Source organism: Sylvia atricapilla, chromosome 17 (genome assembly GCF_009819655.1).
Source record: "Sylvia atricapilla isolate bSylAtr1 chromosome 17, bSylAtr1.pri, whole genome shotgun sequence".
In the NCBI taxonomy this organism is placed as follows: Eukaryota; Metazoa; Chordata; class Aves; order Passeriformes; family Sylviidae; genus Sylvia; species Sylvia atricapilla.
The window spans coordinates 11,052,214-11,068,946 of NC_089156.1; the positions used below are offsets into that span (position 1 = coordinate 11,052,214).

Sequence of the window (16,733 nt, forward strand, 5' to 3'; positions counted from 1 at the left end):
CAGCTTCAGAGAATAAACCAGCCTAAAATTCCCTGCTATTCCTGCTTCTCCCACCACCTCCTCGTGCATCTCACGCGTGCTGCCAACACCGTGCCAAAGGATATAAGGATGGAAAACCCACAGGGTGTCATTGAGCCAGTCCATACCATTGTCCTGCTGTAACAAGCGGTCGTATGTGATACACATGAATTTGATATCCTCCTCGTCTATGCCTCCATTCCAGATGTCGTAGAGGATGGTCATCTCCTCAAACTCGGAGCGCGGCCTGAACTGCGGCCGGGGCGGGGAATACTCGGGGGAAGGAATCACTGGCAGCTCCTCAGATAGTTTCTTCTGCCTTCGCCACTGTCTCTTGGGTTTTGCAAGACCTTCTTCTTCCTTGAAGTCTTCATTCCACTGGTTCTCCAGCTCCTTGAATGGCAGTTTCTCCGCAACTGTCTCAGGTGCGATTTTCTCGTGGAAACCGTCATTCCTGAAGTCCAGGGTGACGGCTTCAGGGTCTTTCAGTCCATAGTAGGCATCAGGATGTCCACTCAACAGCTCTTTGCCCACAGCACCTTCCACCAAGGCCACTGGCATGGGAGGAGGTTCTATGGTTTTGTCCGAGTACACATCCAGCGAGAGGACAGAAGGTGGGGACCGCCTCGGCCGACCCGGCCTCCTTTTGGGAAGAACAGAAGGTGGTGGTGGGGGAGGAAGGAGAGAAGCCCCAGGGGGTACTTCTGGGGAGAGCAAACCGGGTTTTACTTCTGCCTTGCACTCCTCGATGGGCATTCTTCCATCTCCATGCATGCAAGGCAGGGCTGCTACAGGGATTGGCTCATCAGCCGGCAAACCCATGTCCATGTGGAAATCTGCTTGCGGGGGGCTGGCAAAGGGGATAGGGGAAGGAACACTATTCATGCTGATCGTAAGGGAAGCACCAAGAGGCTCTTTAAAGGTTTTCTCTTCTAGCTCATCCTCTGACTGTTTCTTGCCAGGCAGAAGGCAAGAAGGTATGGTAGCACCAGCCTCTGGGAAAGTAGGCGTGAAATTGAAATCTCTCCCAGGAGTCCGAGGAATGCCACTGTTAATGCCAGGAGATTGGGATGGGTAGGAAAAGGGGCTCCCTGGGACTTGAGGGGAACTGAGGGTCAAGCTGCTGCCTGTAAGGGGAGCATCACTTCCTGGCGTGGCTGGAACAGTGTCCGTGCTCTGCGACTTTGCGAGGGGGTGCGAAGACTTGGCCAAAATGTCCCGCCCGGGAGTCCTAGGAATCTCGTCTTCCACGGGTGTTTTGGTCACCATTAATTGTTCAGGGAACTTTTCTGGAGGGACTAAAGATTCTTCCTTGCCAGGGGTCGACGGCAAGGGAAGCACGGAGGATGGCACCTTGTGGGCTGGCAGCAGCAGGGTCTCAGTGTCCGAGTGGACCGTCACCTCGCGGCCAGGCGTGCGCGGCAGCCGCTCGTCCTCCTCCGCTGCCGACGGCGGCTTCGCCTTCACTCGGCCTTCCAAGCTGCTCTCCTCAGGCTTGCCAAAGAAGCTGCTTTTGTTGGGCACGGGTTCTCCAAAGACTCTCACTGGGGCAGAGATACAGAGAGATGCCTCCTCGTCTTGAGATTCAGGCTTTGGAGCTTCCTGTACCTCTGGCTCCTGCATGGAAGTGGGTTCAGTCTCTTCCTCTGAAAGGGGAACAGAGAGGAGAATCAGGAGCTTTGCCTCCACTTGGTTACTTGCCACTTGCTAGTAAAGACATGTTTAAGACGCCACAATTAAAGAACAGCTCAATTCCACTGGGAGGCCTTAAAACTCCAGCGCTTTACATTTTGGAGGCACAGAGTGTAGAGTAATTAGATACTACCACACACTTTCCTAATGGACCATAAAAAACCCGCACTATTAATTTGAGGATTAGCTACGACACAGACCAGAACGAAGGTTTCTCTGTTTTCAAAAGCCCTGACAACCTTTTGTACAGACATTAAAGGAACCAGCAGACTGTGGGGCGAGGAACCAGCAGACTGTGGGGCGAGGACTTTGGAGGAGAGCTGTCAGAGCCCAGAGCTGTCACCTCTTCTAATGTGGGAACTAAACTAATTGCAGGCCAAGGAGCACCCTCAGCTCTCCAAGGGGGGAGTGGTAAAGGGAATATGTTCCTGAAGAACACATGAAGGAAAGGGGAAACCCTTGTAATGAATGAGGAGACACTCAGATGGTATCAATGAGGCAATTTATATGCTGCTCTCCCTGCAGCAGCCTCATTTGTCTGGAGTTTATTTACCCACTTAGGGCCAGGTCCAAAAGGAATCAACGGTGAATCTTGTTAGGCAGCTCAAAATAACATTTTCAAGTGGGAGAATGAAAGGAGGTGAAAATGCCTGGAGAGTTGGAAGGGAAGCATTCCCTGTTTGTGCTGAACAAAACAGTTTACCTGGAAAGCTCCTTACACATGTGAAGTTGCTCAAATGCAGGTGTCTCCAAATTTATCTTCTCTTGGCACACTGACCTGTTCTAGAAAGGATTTGTGCAAAACCAGTTCCTCTTTGCCCTGCCCAGTTTAACATTTTAGCTCTTTGTGACTATCAGATTTTGCAGCAGACAAAGAAAGATGCCCAGTGCAGGGACTGGATTTCCAGCTCTCCAAAACACTGCCCACTCCTCAGACACGAGTGCTGCTCAAGGCTCCACAGCAGGCCCTGCTAGATGTGCCCTCCCTGCTGGCTCCAATTTTAACTTTTAGATTTCCCCCAGTTGCCAAATTACTCAAGCTTTATGCATCTCACTCCTGTTCTAGTAAAAGGTTTCAAATTTCCTTGTGTTAAATACAACTTTGTATTGATTGAAGACAATTTCCTTCTTCCAGAAAACTGGAAAGCATCACTCATTTAAAAGAAGTAGGTGACAAAAAAACCCACAAATAATATTAGGAACCATACATAACTCTGAGATTCCGCTCACCTGCCCCATACAGCTTCCCTGTCACACACTGCTTTGACATGAAAACCAAAAGAGTCAATAGTGACATCCCTGTTCTGTTTCAGCAGCTATGGCTTTTCTATCTTGAGCTTCAGCCACCACAACACCTGATCAGTCACCCTCAGATGATGACAACTGTTCAGTTCCTGTAGGACTCCAACTAAACTGGCCCAGGATAAGGTTCTGGATACAGTAACCACAGTATTTTTAATAGCAGATGTAAGGAGTAAAGCTCCTTACTAGGAAGGAAAGTTCAGCACAGACCTCTTTCCTGTACAGATAATCCCTAGCCTAGAGTCAAGATTGGAAGAAGAAAGGGAAATACAAACTGATACATATTGGATACCGGGAGAAAAATTACTTGGAAAAGGGGTAACAAAACTCCAGAACACATGGAAGGGCATACCTGGCCTACAGATGGGAGAGACTGCAAGCTTTGTCTCCTGGTCTCTCTCCATACCCAAGTGTTTCAGAGTTTCAGCAGCAATAGAAGCCCCTGGGACTTGGCCACTCTCACTTTCCCCTGCCTTGATTTCTTCACAGCCTTCATCTTTCACTGCCAAAGCTGGCTCGGCAAGTCCCAAGCCTGTTGCATCCATGTAGTCATCCACAGGATACAGGTCCAAAATAGTCTCCCTTTCATCATCAGGAAGCTCAAGAGCAGCAGGTTCGTTCTCTGGCTCAGCAACCATGGCTTCTCTGCCTTGATCTTCAGCCACCTCTTCCTCCTCTTCCTCCTCCTCCTCATCTTCTTCATCATCATCATCCTCCTCATCTTCATCACCTGAGTCTGAACTTGACTCGAATTCAGAGGAGTCCTCACTTTCATCAGATGATTCAACTTCAGCCTTGGAAGACGAGGGACTTGCTACATCTACAAGAACAAACTGCCATTAGTTCTGCTTTCTGGCCTTATTAAAAAATCAGGGGCAAATATCCCTTCTATTGTAAAAGTGTGGAAACAACATCAACAGCAGCATGTGGGTTTGAAGGATTGGCCTCTCAGTTTATTTAATTTTGGAGAGATTTATAAATCCTGTCTCCTCATACAACAGGTGAGGAGCAGTGCTGCCTGGCACCTTCCCACACAGGTCTCTTGGTGTACTGTAACTTTTACTGAGATTTTCTGCTGCCTTTACAGCTTTAAAAGTGGAAACTACCACCTTCTAGAGCAGAGGCTGATAGAGAGGACAGAGTTATTAGCAGCCAAATTATCCTTGCCTGAAATCTGGTCCCTTCTCCTCCCAGCCACCCGTGTTTCACTAAACAAGCACAGATTTAGACCTGTGCCCCTGTGCCAGGCTGGGCTGACATCAGGTAGATGATGGAGAGCTGTAAAAGGACTCACTGACTGAGGGGTCATGGGAACCTCACAGGCAACAATTAAAAATATCTCTCTGCATTTTATTGTGTAAAACTGCCCATCAGTGAAGGGAGGTGCACAAGTAACAAAATCAGCTCACAAAGGCAGAAGGGAGACCACAGCTGACCCAAAGGTGACATTTGCTGTGTCCACTGGAGTTGCTTACCCTCCTCGGAGTCCTGCTCCTCCTCCTTGTCGCTTGTGTCTATGCCTGTCTCTTCCTCATCATCCTCATCCTCGTCTTCCTCCTCATCTTCATCCTCATCATCTTCATCCTCCTCATCCTCCTCTTCCTCCTTTGCAAGAAAGCATTGCCAAAAATGAACAGTGCCTGAGCCTGTGACCTGGCTGTCAGTGCAGTAACCACCAGGACTCTCAAGAAGGCTGCCAGAGAACCTGAAGAGGGAGTGACCTGACCGAGGTTCTGTAAGGACAGACCCCACCAGGAGCACTCATCTCCTAGAAAAGGGAGCTCTGGCATTACCAGACCTCCTTTTAATGACAGACACCACTGAAACTGCAGTCACACACCAACACACCTTGCCAGGTGCTGCTTTCACCAAGCCTCCCTCCTCTTCCTGCTCTTCTTCCTTCTCTGAGGAGGACTCCTCCTCTTTCCCTGATGTCTCATCTCCCTCTTCTCCCTCACTGTCGAGCTCCAAGGGCCTTGCTGGTCGCCGTCTCAGCCCCACTGCCTCTGCATCCTTCTTGGACAGTTCAGATGTTGTATCAGAAGCATCCCTGTCCCTCTCCGACTCTGAGGAGCGAAAGTAACAGAAATTACCATCAAATGCCTTGGAAAGGACAGGAAGAGTTGACTACGTAGGGAAACCTCTTCTTTGGGAAGACTGAAGTTAGGAGCAATGTGCCCATGTGGTGGGAGAGTCCCCAGGCTTACAGGGACTTGCTGATGTCACTGTGAACAGTGCTGATGGTAAAACGTGGGTGGCCAAAGCTGACACTCCCTGGGCAGACAGGGGACATGGCATGACTGAGGTCAGGACAGGTAACCTGAATTTAATGCTTTTTTCTTCCATTTTTTGGCTTCGCAACCACTTGTTAATCTGAACTGACTTCATCATAAAGCCATGTGCGTAACAAAAACATTCAAAGCTTTGTCTCCTCTTTGCTCTTCCCTGGTTATAGGAAATAATGTTAAGACATTTTCAATCAGATTTTTCTGGTGAATAAGTTTGCTTTCTTCCTCAAATCAAATGCAGAGCAAACTGTTACGTGCTTCCTCCCACCATGTCCCAGCGAGTTGTGAGCACACCCCAAACAGCCCATGAACCCATCTGAGCCCCTTCTGCTGTGGCCCAGCACAGCTAAAATAGGTTATGAGTTATTCTTAAAACGTGGGTCTTAAACTTCCCCCCAGCGCATTTCAGCTAATTGAACCCAGAGGGGCCATGTCCCAGCTGATCAGAGCTCTGTGAGAGGCAGGGTTTGGCTCAGATCCTTGACTCTGTTTAACCCTAAGAGAGCACACTGCTGTGAGGTTTAAAGAGATTCAGCTCGAGTGGGGTTTGCATCTGTTCCTAGGTTTCAAACAAATGCACTTTGCAAACCTTCATCTTCATCATCCACAGAAGTAGAAGGCCGGATTCTCTTCTGATCTCCCGCTGAGGCAGCTTCAGGTGGCTCCTTTCTTTTCACCTGAACAAAAGACACAATTAGCATTTCTGAAAGTTTAGAAACAGCAGAAATCAACTTCTTAAGCAAATTGCCACTTCTTTACTTTGCTGTGGTCACTTAGAGCAGAAACCAAAGGCCACTTCCCAGCTCTTGATCTCTTTATTTGCTTGCAAACAGAGTTTCACTCTGAATGAAACTCTACTCCTTCAATTTGCATGAAAACACCCTGGGTACCAGCATGGTGCATGTCATCACCTGGTACTCTGAGGATGACAGAGAAAACTCCTGGCAAAACCATGTGTCTGAGATTGTAGCAGAACAGAAAGAGAGCCTAAGCACATCTTAAGGAACCTCAGACAAGTTTAACTCTAAATAAAGATTTAGAGAATCTCTCATCCCAAACCTTTACTTGCACCTTCTGTGCATTCAAAAATCATAATTTCAGGGGAGCTCTCTACACTCCCCTACCCCACACTTCTTTTAAGATACTTTTAATTTCTTATGCAAATGCTTTTCAAAACAGATACCCTGTGCTTCTGAGGAGACAGAGTTTAAGCAAACTTCAGGTGAGACCCAGCTGTTAAATCATGGGCGTTTCCAACCAAAACAGTAACTGTGTAAAGCACTATGAGCATACATGTATTTTTATGATCATGCTGAAATGCTGTGTCCTAAACAAAAGCCAATGTCCCCTTTCCCTTGCAGAGCAGGGAGATCCTCTACAGACAATCCACACAAGTGGAGGATGAAAAGCTACGGGAACAGAGGGTCCTTGCTCTGGTCCTGGGGGGTCAGAAGTAACCCCCTGAGTGAACACAGAGTGGGGTGAACAGCCTGAGGGCTCTGGGGGACAAACCCAGCGAGGTCTGTCCTCCTAAGGCTCCTCTCTGGGGGATGTCAGCACAAGGAAGAGAGGTTTTTGTTTTCACCTTGAAGGATGGCAGCCGGATGGCCCCTCGTAACCCAATGCCCAAACCGATTGCCTCATATCCCAGCCCTTCTCCTTTGTTCCAGTTCTCCAAAAGACAAGAGGCCATTCGATCCTTCGGCTTTGGTTTTTCCTCCAGCTCCCCTCCAGACTTCACCGGAGTGAGAGACGCCTGCAACAGAGAAGGCACATTTGAGAGGGGAAGTTTCCTGGGAAGGACACAAAGTCTGGAAACCATTTAGACAGTTGAGGTTTGGGAAATAGTACTGCCCTGCCCAGGCATCAGTTTCTCTGAGGGCATCTGAAGGTGCCCCACACCTGAAAGGAAACTGAGCTGCACAGAATAATACAAATAACTTGATTGTGCTTTAGGCAAATCAGCCCAACAATGTGTTATCTTCCTTTGCTAACCCACATAACTGAAAGCAACTCCAGACTTTCCAGTTGGGAACACCTTCCTTCTGTTGAGTGTAAGGCCAAATATAGTGCATCAAAAATCACACACATCCCTGTGTTTCCTTAGCAACCACAGCCCAAGTCCACAAAACCTGTCACAAGGCTCCAGTCCTGGGAACAGGAACATAAAAATATTTGGGCGAAACACCAAAGGGTCTACAAAACAGACACACAGCCTCAAACAAATCCTTTTTCACCAGAGCTGAGATGCAAAGGAAGAGCAGGAATTCAGACCTCTGCAGCTGTGGAGAGGTAGACAAGTCAGGAGAATGTCACACAGAAAACAGCAATGGGAAGGTACACTTCAAGCTGAATATTCATATTCTGTTTTCTGCACAAGGAGGGAACTTGTTCCTGAGAAGGAATCCTGTCCCAGCCTAATGCCAGGGGGGCCCAGTCCTAGCAGAAAGGAGGCTCAGAAATCTGTGAGGTTTTTCTCCACTCAACAGTAACACATGCCCTGGGGCAGAAATGGTTCTGGCATCTCTGTTCCTGGACAAAAAGCGCACGTGGTTTTCCATGTAGCAATTTCATATTTTCAATCACACTGCTGACATCCAACATAACCTGTGGCAAGGACTGTGGCAAGCTGCTGTGATACAGTCAGCCTCCCTTCCCAAAACTGCTTATAAATCCCAGGTGAGGGAAGAACACCCCAAATCCAGTTATAACTCAGGATGTAAAAGAACCTGATGATCTGCCTCAACTCGCTTCTGCTCCTTCACCGCAGATGTCTGCTTTAAAACCATTTCTTCAGTATCTCAGTTTCTGTTTTTGCAACTAGTTGCTGGATCTGTTTCCTTTATTGCCCTGGAAACTCAGGGGCCTCCTCCAAGACTGTCAGCACACGCTTGCTGGCAGAAGAAAAGCTCTGAGCATTAGTCAGGAGGAGAGGAACGGGGTTTCTGCTGCACGTCACGCCAGCCAGCTCTAAGCCACAGCAAATTACACTGTCATAAAACAGCTGTTAAGCAGCAGCATTACCAACCCCTCCAGAAAGCCAAGGAGCTCTCCCAGGCACCAGAGTTAACACGCAAGTGGTTTACAAAAACAGGTGGTGAGGATACTGCTCTGAAAACTGACATCTGAAACAGATCTACCTGCAGGTTGTGGTTTGTTTTGTTATTTTTACAGTAATTCACTGCAATGGTAATTTTGAGGCTTGCATTAACCTTTCTGTAGTGTTAGGTTTTTTGGGTAGTGACAAATTCACCACGCATTAGATCACAGAGCTGTTTGCTGGCTGAGGTACACTTCAAATTGGGTGAGAAAAGGATCAGAGGATTCATGCAAAGCTGTTTTCTCAACTAATCCCTGGAACTCTTCGTGCATTTGGCCAATGTTCAGCTTTTGAGTTAATTGCTGCTTTGTACATGCACTGGGGAGGGGGCAGAACTGGAAATACCCACAAATCTCATTGCACAAAGTGGGGAACACAAAACAGAGGATCGGTGATTTCAAACACTCCTCTTGCATCTGACCTTAGATTTTCAGAGCAAAACTCCAGCTTCCTCTTGCACATAACAATTTAGGGGTTTGGGTTATTACAATCAGCTCCAGACCCCTGCTGACCCCACGCACTGAGCACACCCCACAAGCACTAAGAACAGCACTCCCCAGAACTGAGCATGTGAAAACCCACTTTTGCCAGACGTTCCTTCTTGTCCCACCAGTCATCAAAGGCCCGGAACGCCACCACTTCGACCATCTTGCGGTTCAGGTCCCTTTTCATGATGGCCTTTAGTTCCTTCACTATGACCAGGAGGACTCCATCCACAGTGGCTTTGTGGGGATCTTCCTTCTTGGGCTCGTAACCCGGGGGTGGAACCGAGGGGTCAAACTTGGGCAGGGGAGGCCACTGCTGCCCGCGGGCGAGAGCGGCTCCCATGGAGAAGGGGCGGTAGGGAGGAAGGTTCACAAACTGCATCCTGCCCGTCATGAAAGGCGGATACTGGTACGTGTTCTGTGCCTGCATCATGCGGCTCAGCATCTGGGTTTGCATCTGGAACGACATGGGCATGCCGCCCCACTGGTTGCCCAGGACGCTGATCATATCCACCTGCATGACGGGGAACATGCCGGGGTGGAAGGGGGGCAGCGGGGGCAGGATGTGAGGAGGAGGGACCCCGGGAGGGGCCGGCAGCGGCGGCGGCGGCACGGTGACGGCCGGGTGGGTGGGCGGCGGCGGAGGGGGCAGAGGAGGGGGCATGGGGAAGCCCGGCTGAGGAGGTGGAGGAGGAGGAAGAGGAGGGAATCCCGGCGGTGGCAGCGGGGGGATGGACGGGGCCATCACGGCCGTGTTGCTGACGGAGGAGTTCACCACAATGGTTTTGGCACATTCCGCGCTGGTGATGGGCGCGGGGTTGGTCTCATCGTCAGAGATTTCCATGTCCTCTCCTGAGGAATGCTGACCCTGCCGCAAAAAGAGAGAGAAAAGGCGATGAGGACATTCTCTTTACGTTAAATACCACAGCGCTGGGCTGCTTCAAACAAAAGATAAGTTTAACACACATTTTAATTGGGAAGGGAGAAAAGCGAGCAATGCTCTGAAAAGACAGAGCCCACTGAGCAGCTGGTGCCTATTGAAGCTTTTCTCTTCCGTGTCAGACCCCAGGAATGAGAGAGGTAAAAGCTTTCTAAAAGAGCATCAGCACCAACTGAACAAAACCCTCAGCTTCTATGCAGCAGGAGGAATTGCTCCCATGCTTGGTGAAATACACACAATCCAAACATCCTTCACTGCAAGATACATTATCTCTGGTTTGCATCTAGCACTCCTAGGCACATTACACCATGAGTTTTTATTCCTTCGTTTTTCCATGCACAAATAATTACCCTGGTTTTTAATTATAATCCCTGGCTCATTTGCTGTCAGCTCCTAACCTCTAATTGCAGAAAAACAATACCTCCACATGGCTGCTGCTGCAAAAAGTTGTCTTGACTAGACCACAGCAATTCACACGGGAAAAAAAGAACCCCAAATCTGGTGAAATGGCTTTTAAACATCAAAGTCATAAATGCTGGGATTCAAAGACATAGCCTATGTTGTGCTTTGGGACAAAATGAATACTTTACTAGCCACAGGAAATACAGACTTGTAGAAAATGCTAAAACTGTGTGTTACCTCTGCTGCCAAAGGGATGGAAACTGAATTAAAACAGAGGATGCCAGGTTGCTCTGAAGTCCCAAAGCTGCCTGACTAGGTGTTGTACAAAAGAAAAGTCTCAGGAACTACCTCCATCCTCAACAGCAGATGGTCACACCTGCACCCTGTGTCCTACAGACACTTCAGTCCTCAAGGTGTCTCCAGCACCAAGAATCCACATGCCTGACTGTCACACCTGATACAAAACACAGTAACCAAATACTGCTGGAAGACATAGCCACAGGGTGACAGTTTATCTAGGAAACACAAATGGGGCTGATCTCTGACTGGAGTGATGACAGCAGACAGGACAGGGTCCCTGTAACCTCCAAACATGTCTCACATAGCTGGTGTGAGTGAGGAGGCCCCTCGTGTCCCCCAGCACAGCCCAGGGCACAGCAGGGATGCTCCTCCTGGCCAGCACCCTCTCGCTGCCTGGGAGCCAGGAAGAGATCACCACCAAGTGCTTTTCTCTGTCACAATCCTGCCAAGAGTTCTGGAACCTGCTGGCTGTTATTAGCCAAATTTGATTGTAGAGACCAAAGATATTTATTATTTGCTCCACATGGCGTGCCAGCAGGTGCCTCTTCTGACTGCTCTCCTAGCAGTCTCCCAAGTGCAAAAGGAAAGAGAAATATCAGACACCGGAGAACGTGGAAGTTCTGGGAAGAGCTGCTGAGGAGCAGACTTTGTTGGTAGTTTTCACATTGAAGCCGCTGTGATTTGGTTCATAACCTGTGAATTTCTTACTGGGGTATGCAAACAAAAGCAGGAGCAGCTGAGTTGACGCTGCTACAAACTGTCACTGTGTGAAACTGAACAACGACAAGTATCCAAATCACTCCAAATGTTTCCCGTTTTATCAAAGGTCATCTCTGCTACAGCAGCTACCACCAGAGAGCAGGCTGAGCACGATGCTTGCAACAGCAGCTGTGCGAATCCTCCAGTCCTGGCACCTCCCCTCGGCCCGGCTTCCTCGCATTCCTCTGCTGCAGCACCAACTCGCTGCCTCCTACAGAGCCTGGGTCACCCCCAAAAAGCCACTCGCAGTTTTAGTGCCCAAAATGCCCAACAAGGAGACACCATTCACCTGGCAAACCCTGAGCAAGAGCAACTGACTCCTGGTAATGGTGATGGAAAGGGGACTCCCCTGTAGCCACAGAGTCGCTTTAGTGCATCTGCGTATGCAGGGAGATTTTGTAAACCCTGAAATGAGCAGCTAAAAAAGGAGAGGTGATAACCCACTGCACTCAAGTCTCTCCAAAGCCCAGCTGTATCACGGCCTGGAGCTGCCCACATCTGGCTCACACTTCTCAGTGGGTCTCACACCCTGCATCCTCTCCCCAGCTGCTCTATTGCGGTCACGTCCCACGCCGAGGATGCCGGGGAATAAAAGGACATTCTGCAGTTTCAACTACTGCAGCTCCACTGAAAGGAGCAGAGGAAGAGCAAAAAGGATGACTGTGGCAGGTGTAAACAAGATTCCTGTGAAACAGACCCTGGTTTTCACTAAGTGAACACAAAAGGCCCTGTTAAAAGCACTGGCTCCAATTGCAAACGCTGGATGATGCGAAAGGTCGGCACTGGATAGAAAGCCAGGAGTGTTCAGGCTACCAAAGACAGACAAAATCAGCCTCAAGTTCACGTTCATCTCATCTGATGGGATATGGAGAAAAGTCACCTCGTGAGGCCTCAGGGGAGGCCAGCACTGAGCAGTGTCAAGGCACAAATTCTCCTCAGCCCCTCCTGCAGGACCCTGCACCCTCCCAGAGCCCTCATCCTCCCATCCTGGAGCACCAGCAGCCCCAGCCTGTCCCAGCCAGTCCTGCCACATGAGATTTGTGTGCTCCTGCCCATCAGCCAGAGCCCACTGCCATCCACAGCAGCCTCAGCACCAATGAGCCCTGCCTGATAAATGAGGTTGGTTTTCCCTCTTGAAGGAAACATCACACAGAAGAGCCAGTCCTGAAATTGCAGAGAGGCGGCAGGACTAGCAGGATTCCATGCTTTAGGGCACAGAGCTTCCTTCATCCATACATGCATTAATTTTTACTTAACCTGAAATGAGAATTGCTAAAGCAATAACCAGTGTTTGAAAGATTGAAAGATTTTTAAAAATGTTTTTTCACTTTTGGTGCTCACATGGGTCTAGAGGAAGCAACAACAGATTCCCTGCTTCCTACAATGTTGGGCTGACAACTCACCTCCACTTGCACAGTGCACACAGTCTGTGCTCCAGTTTTATCCCAAGCAAGATGGATAGAGAGAGAGGAGGAGATTAAATGGCAGGGAGAAAAGGATCAGAAAAGGCACAGGGGGTAGGGTGAAAGAATCACAAGGTTAGGAAGGAGGTCAAACCAAAAGAAGATCATCTACAAGCAAGTCTTAAAAGAAAGTTAAGAGTAACAAATATTTAAAGTGAATGACTTTCCTGTAACTGCTCATATCTAAGGGGGGAAATGTAGGCACCAAGTGAAAGGGATCAAGGTACAGATTGAAAAACCAAGGGGAGACATAGAAAGATCTTCTGTTATTTGAATTTCTTTTCACTCACCTGTCTGAACCTGGATTTACTATGGTTGCTACCAAATGCCGCTCAGGGTAGACCTGAAAAGCACCTGAGCTGCTCCTCTCAAAGGCACTGCCTTCTAGCTGGCCTCCCTCTTTGCTCTCACAAGCAGAAAAAAGTGAGCTGATAGATGACATACATACTGCTGTGAGAATGTCACGGCCATCACTGTCAAAAGGAACCTGTGTCAATCAGTCCCAGAGTTCACCTGCCTGTTTCTGAGGTCATCTGGTACAATGCCACCAGAAAACCTCCCTTCAGCCCACTGAGAGAAAAGCCATTTCCAGCTAAATTAATTTGTGCTGCCATCTTTACTTTGAATTAATTAAATTAAGAGTTAGCAAAACAGGTATTTAATTATACGCATGACACATTTTTCCAAAGGTTCTTTAATGATGCAAATTTGTTGGGAGAGATTCATGTCAGCGTAACTGGTTATAAATGGCCTCATTCACTGTTCACCCAAAATGTTAATTGCCACCTTTAACACCAGCAGAATGTGCAGAGACTCTTAAGTTAAATGAGGGAATATCCTGGGATGCCACTCCTTCATCAGCTGGAATAGGGACAGGGTAGAGCCACTGGCTACAGGGTATCAATCCCACCTCAGAGCCCTACCCAGCACTTTCTAAGTAAATTTTAATACCTCCAGAGAAAAGAACCTACATCCTAATATTTGCATGCAGACCTGGCAGCTTCCAGATGTGAGCACTTCCATCCCCTGACCCAGAGGAGCACTGACACCACGGCAGTGACTGGGACCATCACTGTACACATTGTCCAGTACCTTTCTTACAGGCAGGGAAATTTCCATTTCCCTCTAAAAGGCCATCTGATAAAAGAATTTACTCAGAATTTCAGAACGCATTTTGAACACCATCACTTTAAAGCTCATTTTGCTTTATCCATTCTGCTGGGTACCAAGTTACTCATCTTTGAGGTAGGGAACTGTGCCACTGAACACAGCAAATACTCTGGGATTACCTGGCTGAGCTCTAGTGCATCAAAATAATGAAATGCAGGATTGATGGTATTCAGCACACTACAAAGGCACCAGCCTTCATGTTTTTCAATAAAGCAAGAACTTTAAAGAAGAAGGGACTCTTGGACAAGAAAGTTTCCTAACCTGGAAACTAGGTGATGACCTAAACAGTCATCACTTGGTTTTGGATTAAGTCCAAGCAAGGGTTGAAAAAAAATCACCAGTGATTTTCTCACAGTTTATCCTTACAAGAAAGCAGAGAAATAAAAGCCTTCAGAGGTGAGGAGGAGAGAACAACTGACTGAAGAGGGTCTTACACCAAGTCACTAACAGGGTTAAGAACAGGCTCCAGGTCCCTCTGACCTCCTATACTCCAGCTGCCTCTCCATGCTGGGCTCACACCAGGCTTCTCAGTGCCTGTGCTCTCTGTTTTTGACAAGAGAAACAGCCATGATCCCTGGGTGAAACCAGCTCAAATTCTCTAACACACAATTCTCTTCCCAGACTCCTTCAGCAGAGCACACTAGAGAGAGTGAGGCATTTCAAACCTGCCACAATTCTTATGCCACCATCCAGAACAAAAATGAAGCCTGAGGTCACCAACCAGCCACCTGCAACTCTTCCTCCAAGACAATTTCACTGAAAAACTCCTTTCAAGTCTGGCCAGAGAATCCCACCATTCACTCTGCTAACAGAGTAAACACCAAATACCTCTTGTAACCCCAAAATTTGCAAACCCAGCGAGGGCTTCAGAGGGTATTGCTTTGTTCATTTTTAATCTGCTTTTGGCTTGCAGGTTGCCTGTTCTAGGCAAAGCACACAAGGAGCAGCCGTGGCTCTGAACTGCCCTCGTGTCTTGCCAGGAGAGCAAGGCTCAGGCACGATGACACCAGAGGGACTGTGCTGAGCATTCACACCTCACCGTGTCAGGCATGAACAAGGCAGACTCTGCCCCTTATTTACAATGCACACAAGTATTTTTACTTTGCCAACCATAATTACAGCCCTGCCTCGGGAAGAACACGCACAAGGGTGGTGCTTCGCTGGTGGTGCAGATGGGGAGTACAAGAGGGCAGAACCACTCCAGGTGGTTTGCCAGCAGTCCAGCAGCAAAAACACACAGCCAACTGCTGCCTGCACCTTCCTGGGTGAGCTTTCCAACCTGGTCGGGTCACTGTGCTGTCCCCAGTGCCTGTGGTGGCTCGTGGTGGCCAGCCCACCACCACCGCAGCCTGGATTGCAGCTGGAATCAAGTTGCTGCCTCCTCCCCGTGGGTTAGTCAGGTCTTTCAACCTCCTCTGGGCAGCTGAGAGACTTCCCGTCCTCCTGCTGCAGTCAGAGCCCACAAGGAAAACCAGAACAGCTTTTAATTGGAACAACTTTCTGGTGTTTGCACTGTAATAAAATGCCCAGCTCGGTAATTGGCAAATGGAAAGATTTACATATTACAAATCAGTGATTGTAACATATCTCCAGCAACATGTGATTCTGTCTCTAGAAAAGAAGACTGCACGGTTTTTATGCAGTGATATATTTATACAGAACTTTATAAATGAGCTCACAAGTGAAGGCTGCAAACACACAGATCAGAGTGATGTACTTAATGCTGTGTCCCACAAAAAGGGGCACCAAAAAGGCCCTAATGGAACAGGGACTTCTCACAGAAGGAGACACTCGTTGGATGTTTTGGTTTCTCTAGTACAAATTGCCAAAGTACCTCTCACTACCTGAAAAAGAGAACTCAGGCTCTCTGTGATGACAATATCCCACCTAGCACACACACTGTGTTGGCTCGGGTTGTGTTTTGTTCTGGTACTTACTTGCAGCACTTCTTTGGCACAGGCAATGCTCCCCACACCTACAGGGCTGCCCAACAAGTAAAACAAGTGACAATAATATCCAAGTGCTCACTGTAAACAAACAGCACTGCAAACGCCAGCCCAATTTACGCCACTTACTTTCCTTCCTAAGGCCAAGAGGGAACTTTGAGTTGCTATCTCAAACCACAGAAGGATTTGGAATTCCCTGGAAGACCCTGTTGGTCACAGAAGAAGGGGACAGGGGTGAGGAAATGCCACGTGCCTGCTTGTGTTTCACAATGTGCTCCATCAGGTGCTGGTCCCTAATTAGACCCTCCTGCCCATGGGGAGGTGCCACAAGTAGGGATTTGGAAGGATGCAGGGAAGCAGCTCAACTGGGCTGTCAGTGTAGGGCAGGAAGGGCTCCTGAGAGGGGAAGGCACATGGGGCTAATGCCTGCAAAGGGAAAAGGTCTCCTCACTCCCTTCCAGTATTTCCTGACACCAGGAACAGAAAAGTAAATTGACTTATGTTTTAAGGACAGCAGGAGAGCTGGACACTGCCCAGCTGTCCATGCCATCATCAGAGAATCTAATGAATCAAGATGACAAAACAAGCTAAAATGACTCCTGTAGGATGGACAGCAGAGCCAAAAAGCAACCCAGCCTCATGCAAATCCACACCACACTTCCTGCAGGCCCTCGCATGCACTGAGCAGCTGAAATGGGTCTCAACACTTTGAGGCCCCGTTTCAGACTCCAGAGGGGATTATCCCGTCTCCCTGCAGGACAGTGGAATAACATTACATCTCCATGGAAAGGAACTGAGCAGTAGTTTAAATCAGTATTTCCCAAAGCAAAGCCCCTGATGTGACACAGGGCAGTGAAACAGTCCACAC

The 16,733-nt window shown here is 48.5% G+C and overlaps 1 protein-coding gene across 2 annotated transcripts in view; it reads right to left on the bottom strand.

The window, feature by feature from the left end:
• SETD1B (SET domain containing 1B, histone lysine methyltransferase) overlaps positions 1-16,733 on the bottom strand; it is a 47,914-nt gene that overhangs the window by 7,779 nt on the left and 23,402 nt on the right. Inside the window, exons 7-13 of one of the 2 annotated variants that reach the window (XM_066331676.1) lie at positions 8,983-9,753; positions 6,886-7,056; positions 5,890-5,977; positions 4,861-5,078; positions 4,488-4,617; positions 3,365-3,832; positions 105-1,664 (exon numbers count right to left, since the gene is read on the bottom strand). In XM_066331676.1, coding sequence (XP_066187773.1) covers positions 105-1,664; positions 3,365-3,832; positions 4,488-4,617; positions 4,861-5,078; positions 5,890-5,977; positions 6,886-7,056; positions 8,983-9,753 — 3,406 coding nt within the window. The remainder of the gene's footprint in view (positions 1-104; positions 1,665-3,364; positions 3,833-4,487; positions 4,618-4,860; positions 5,079-5,889; positions 5,978-6,885; positions 7,057-8,982; positions 9,754-16,733) is intronic. The other variant, XM_066331675.1, reaches the window with a different exon arrangement.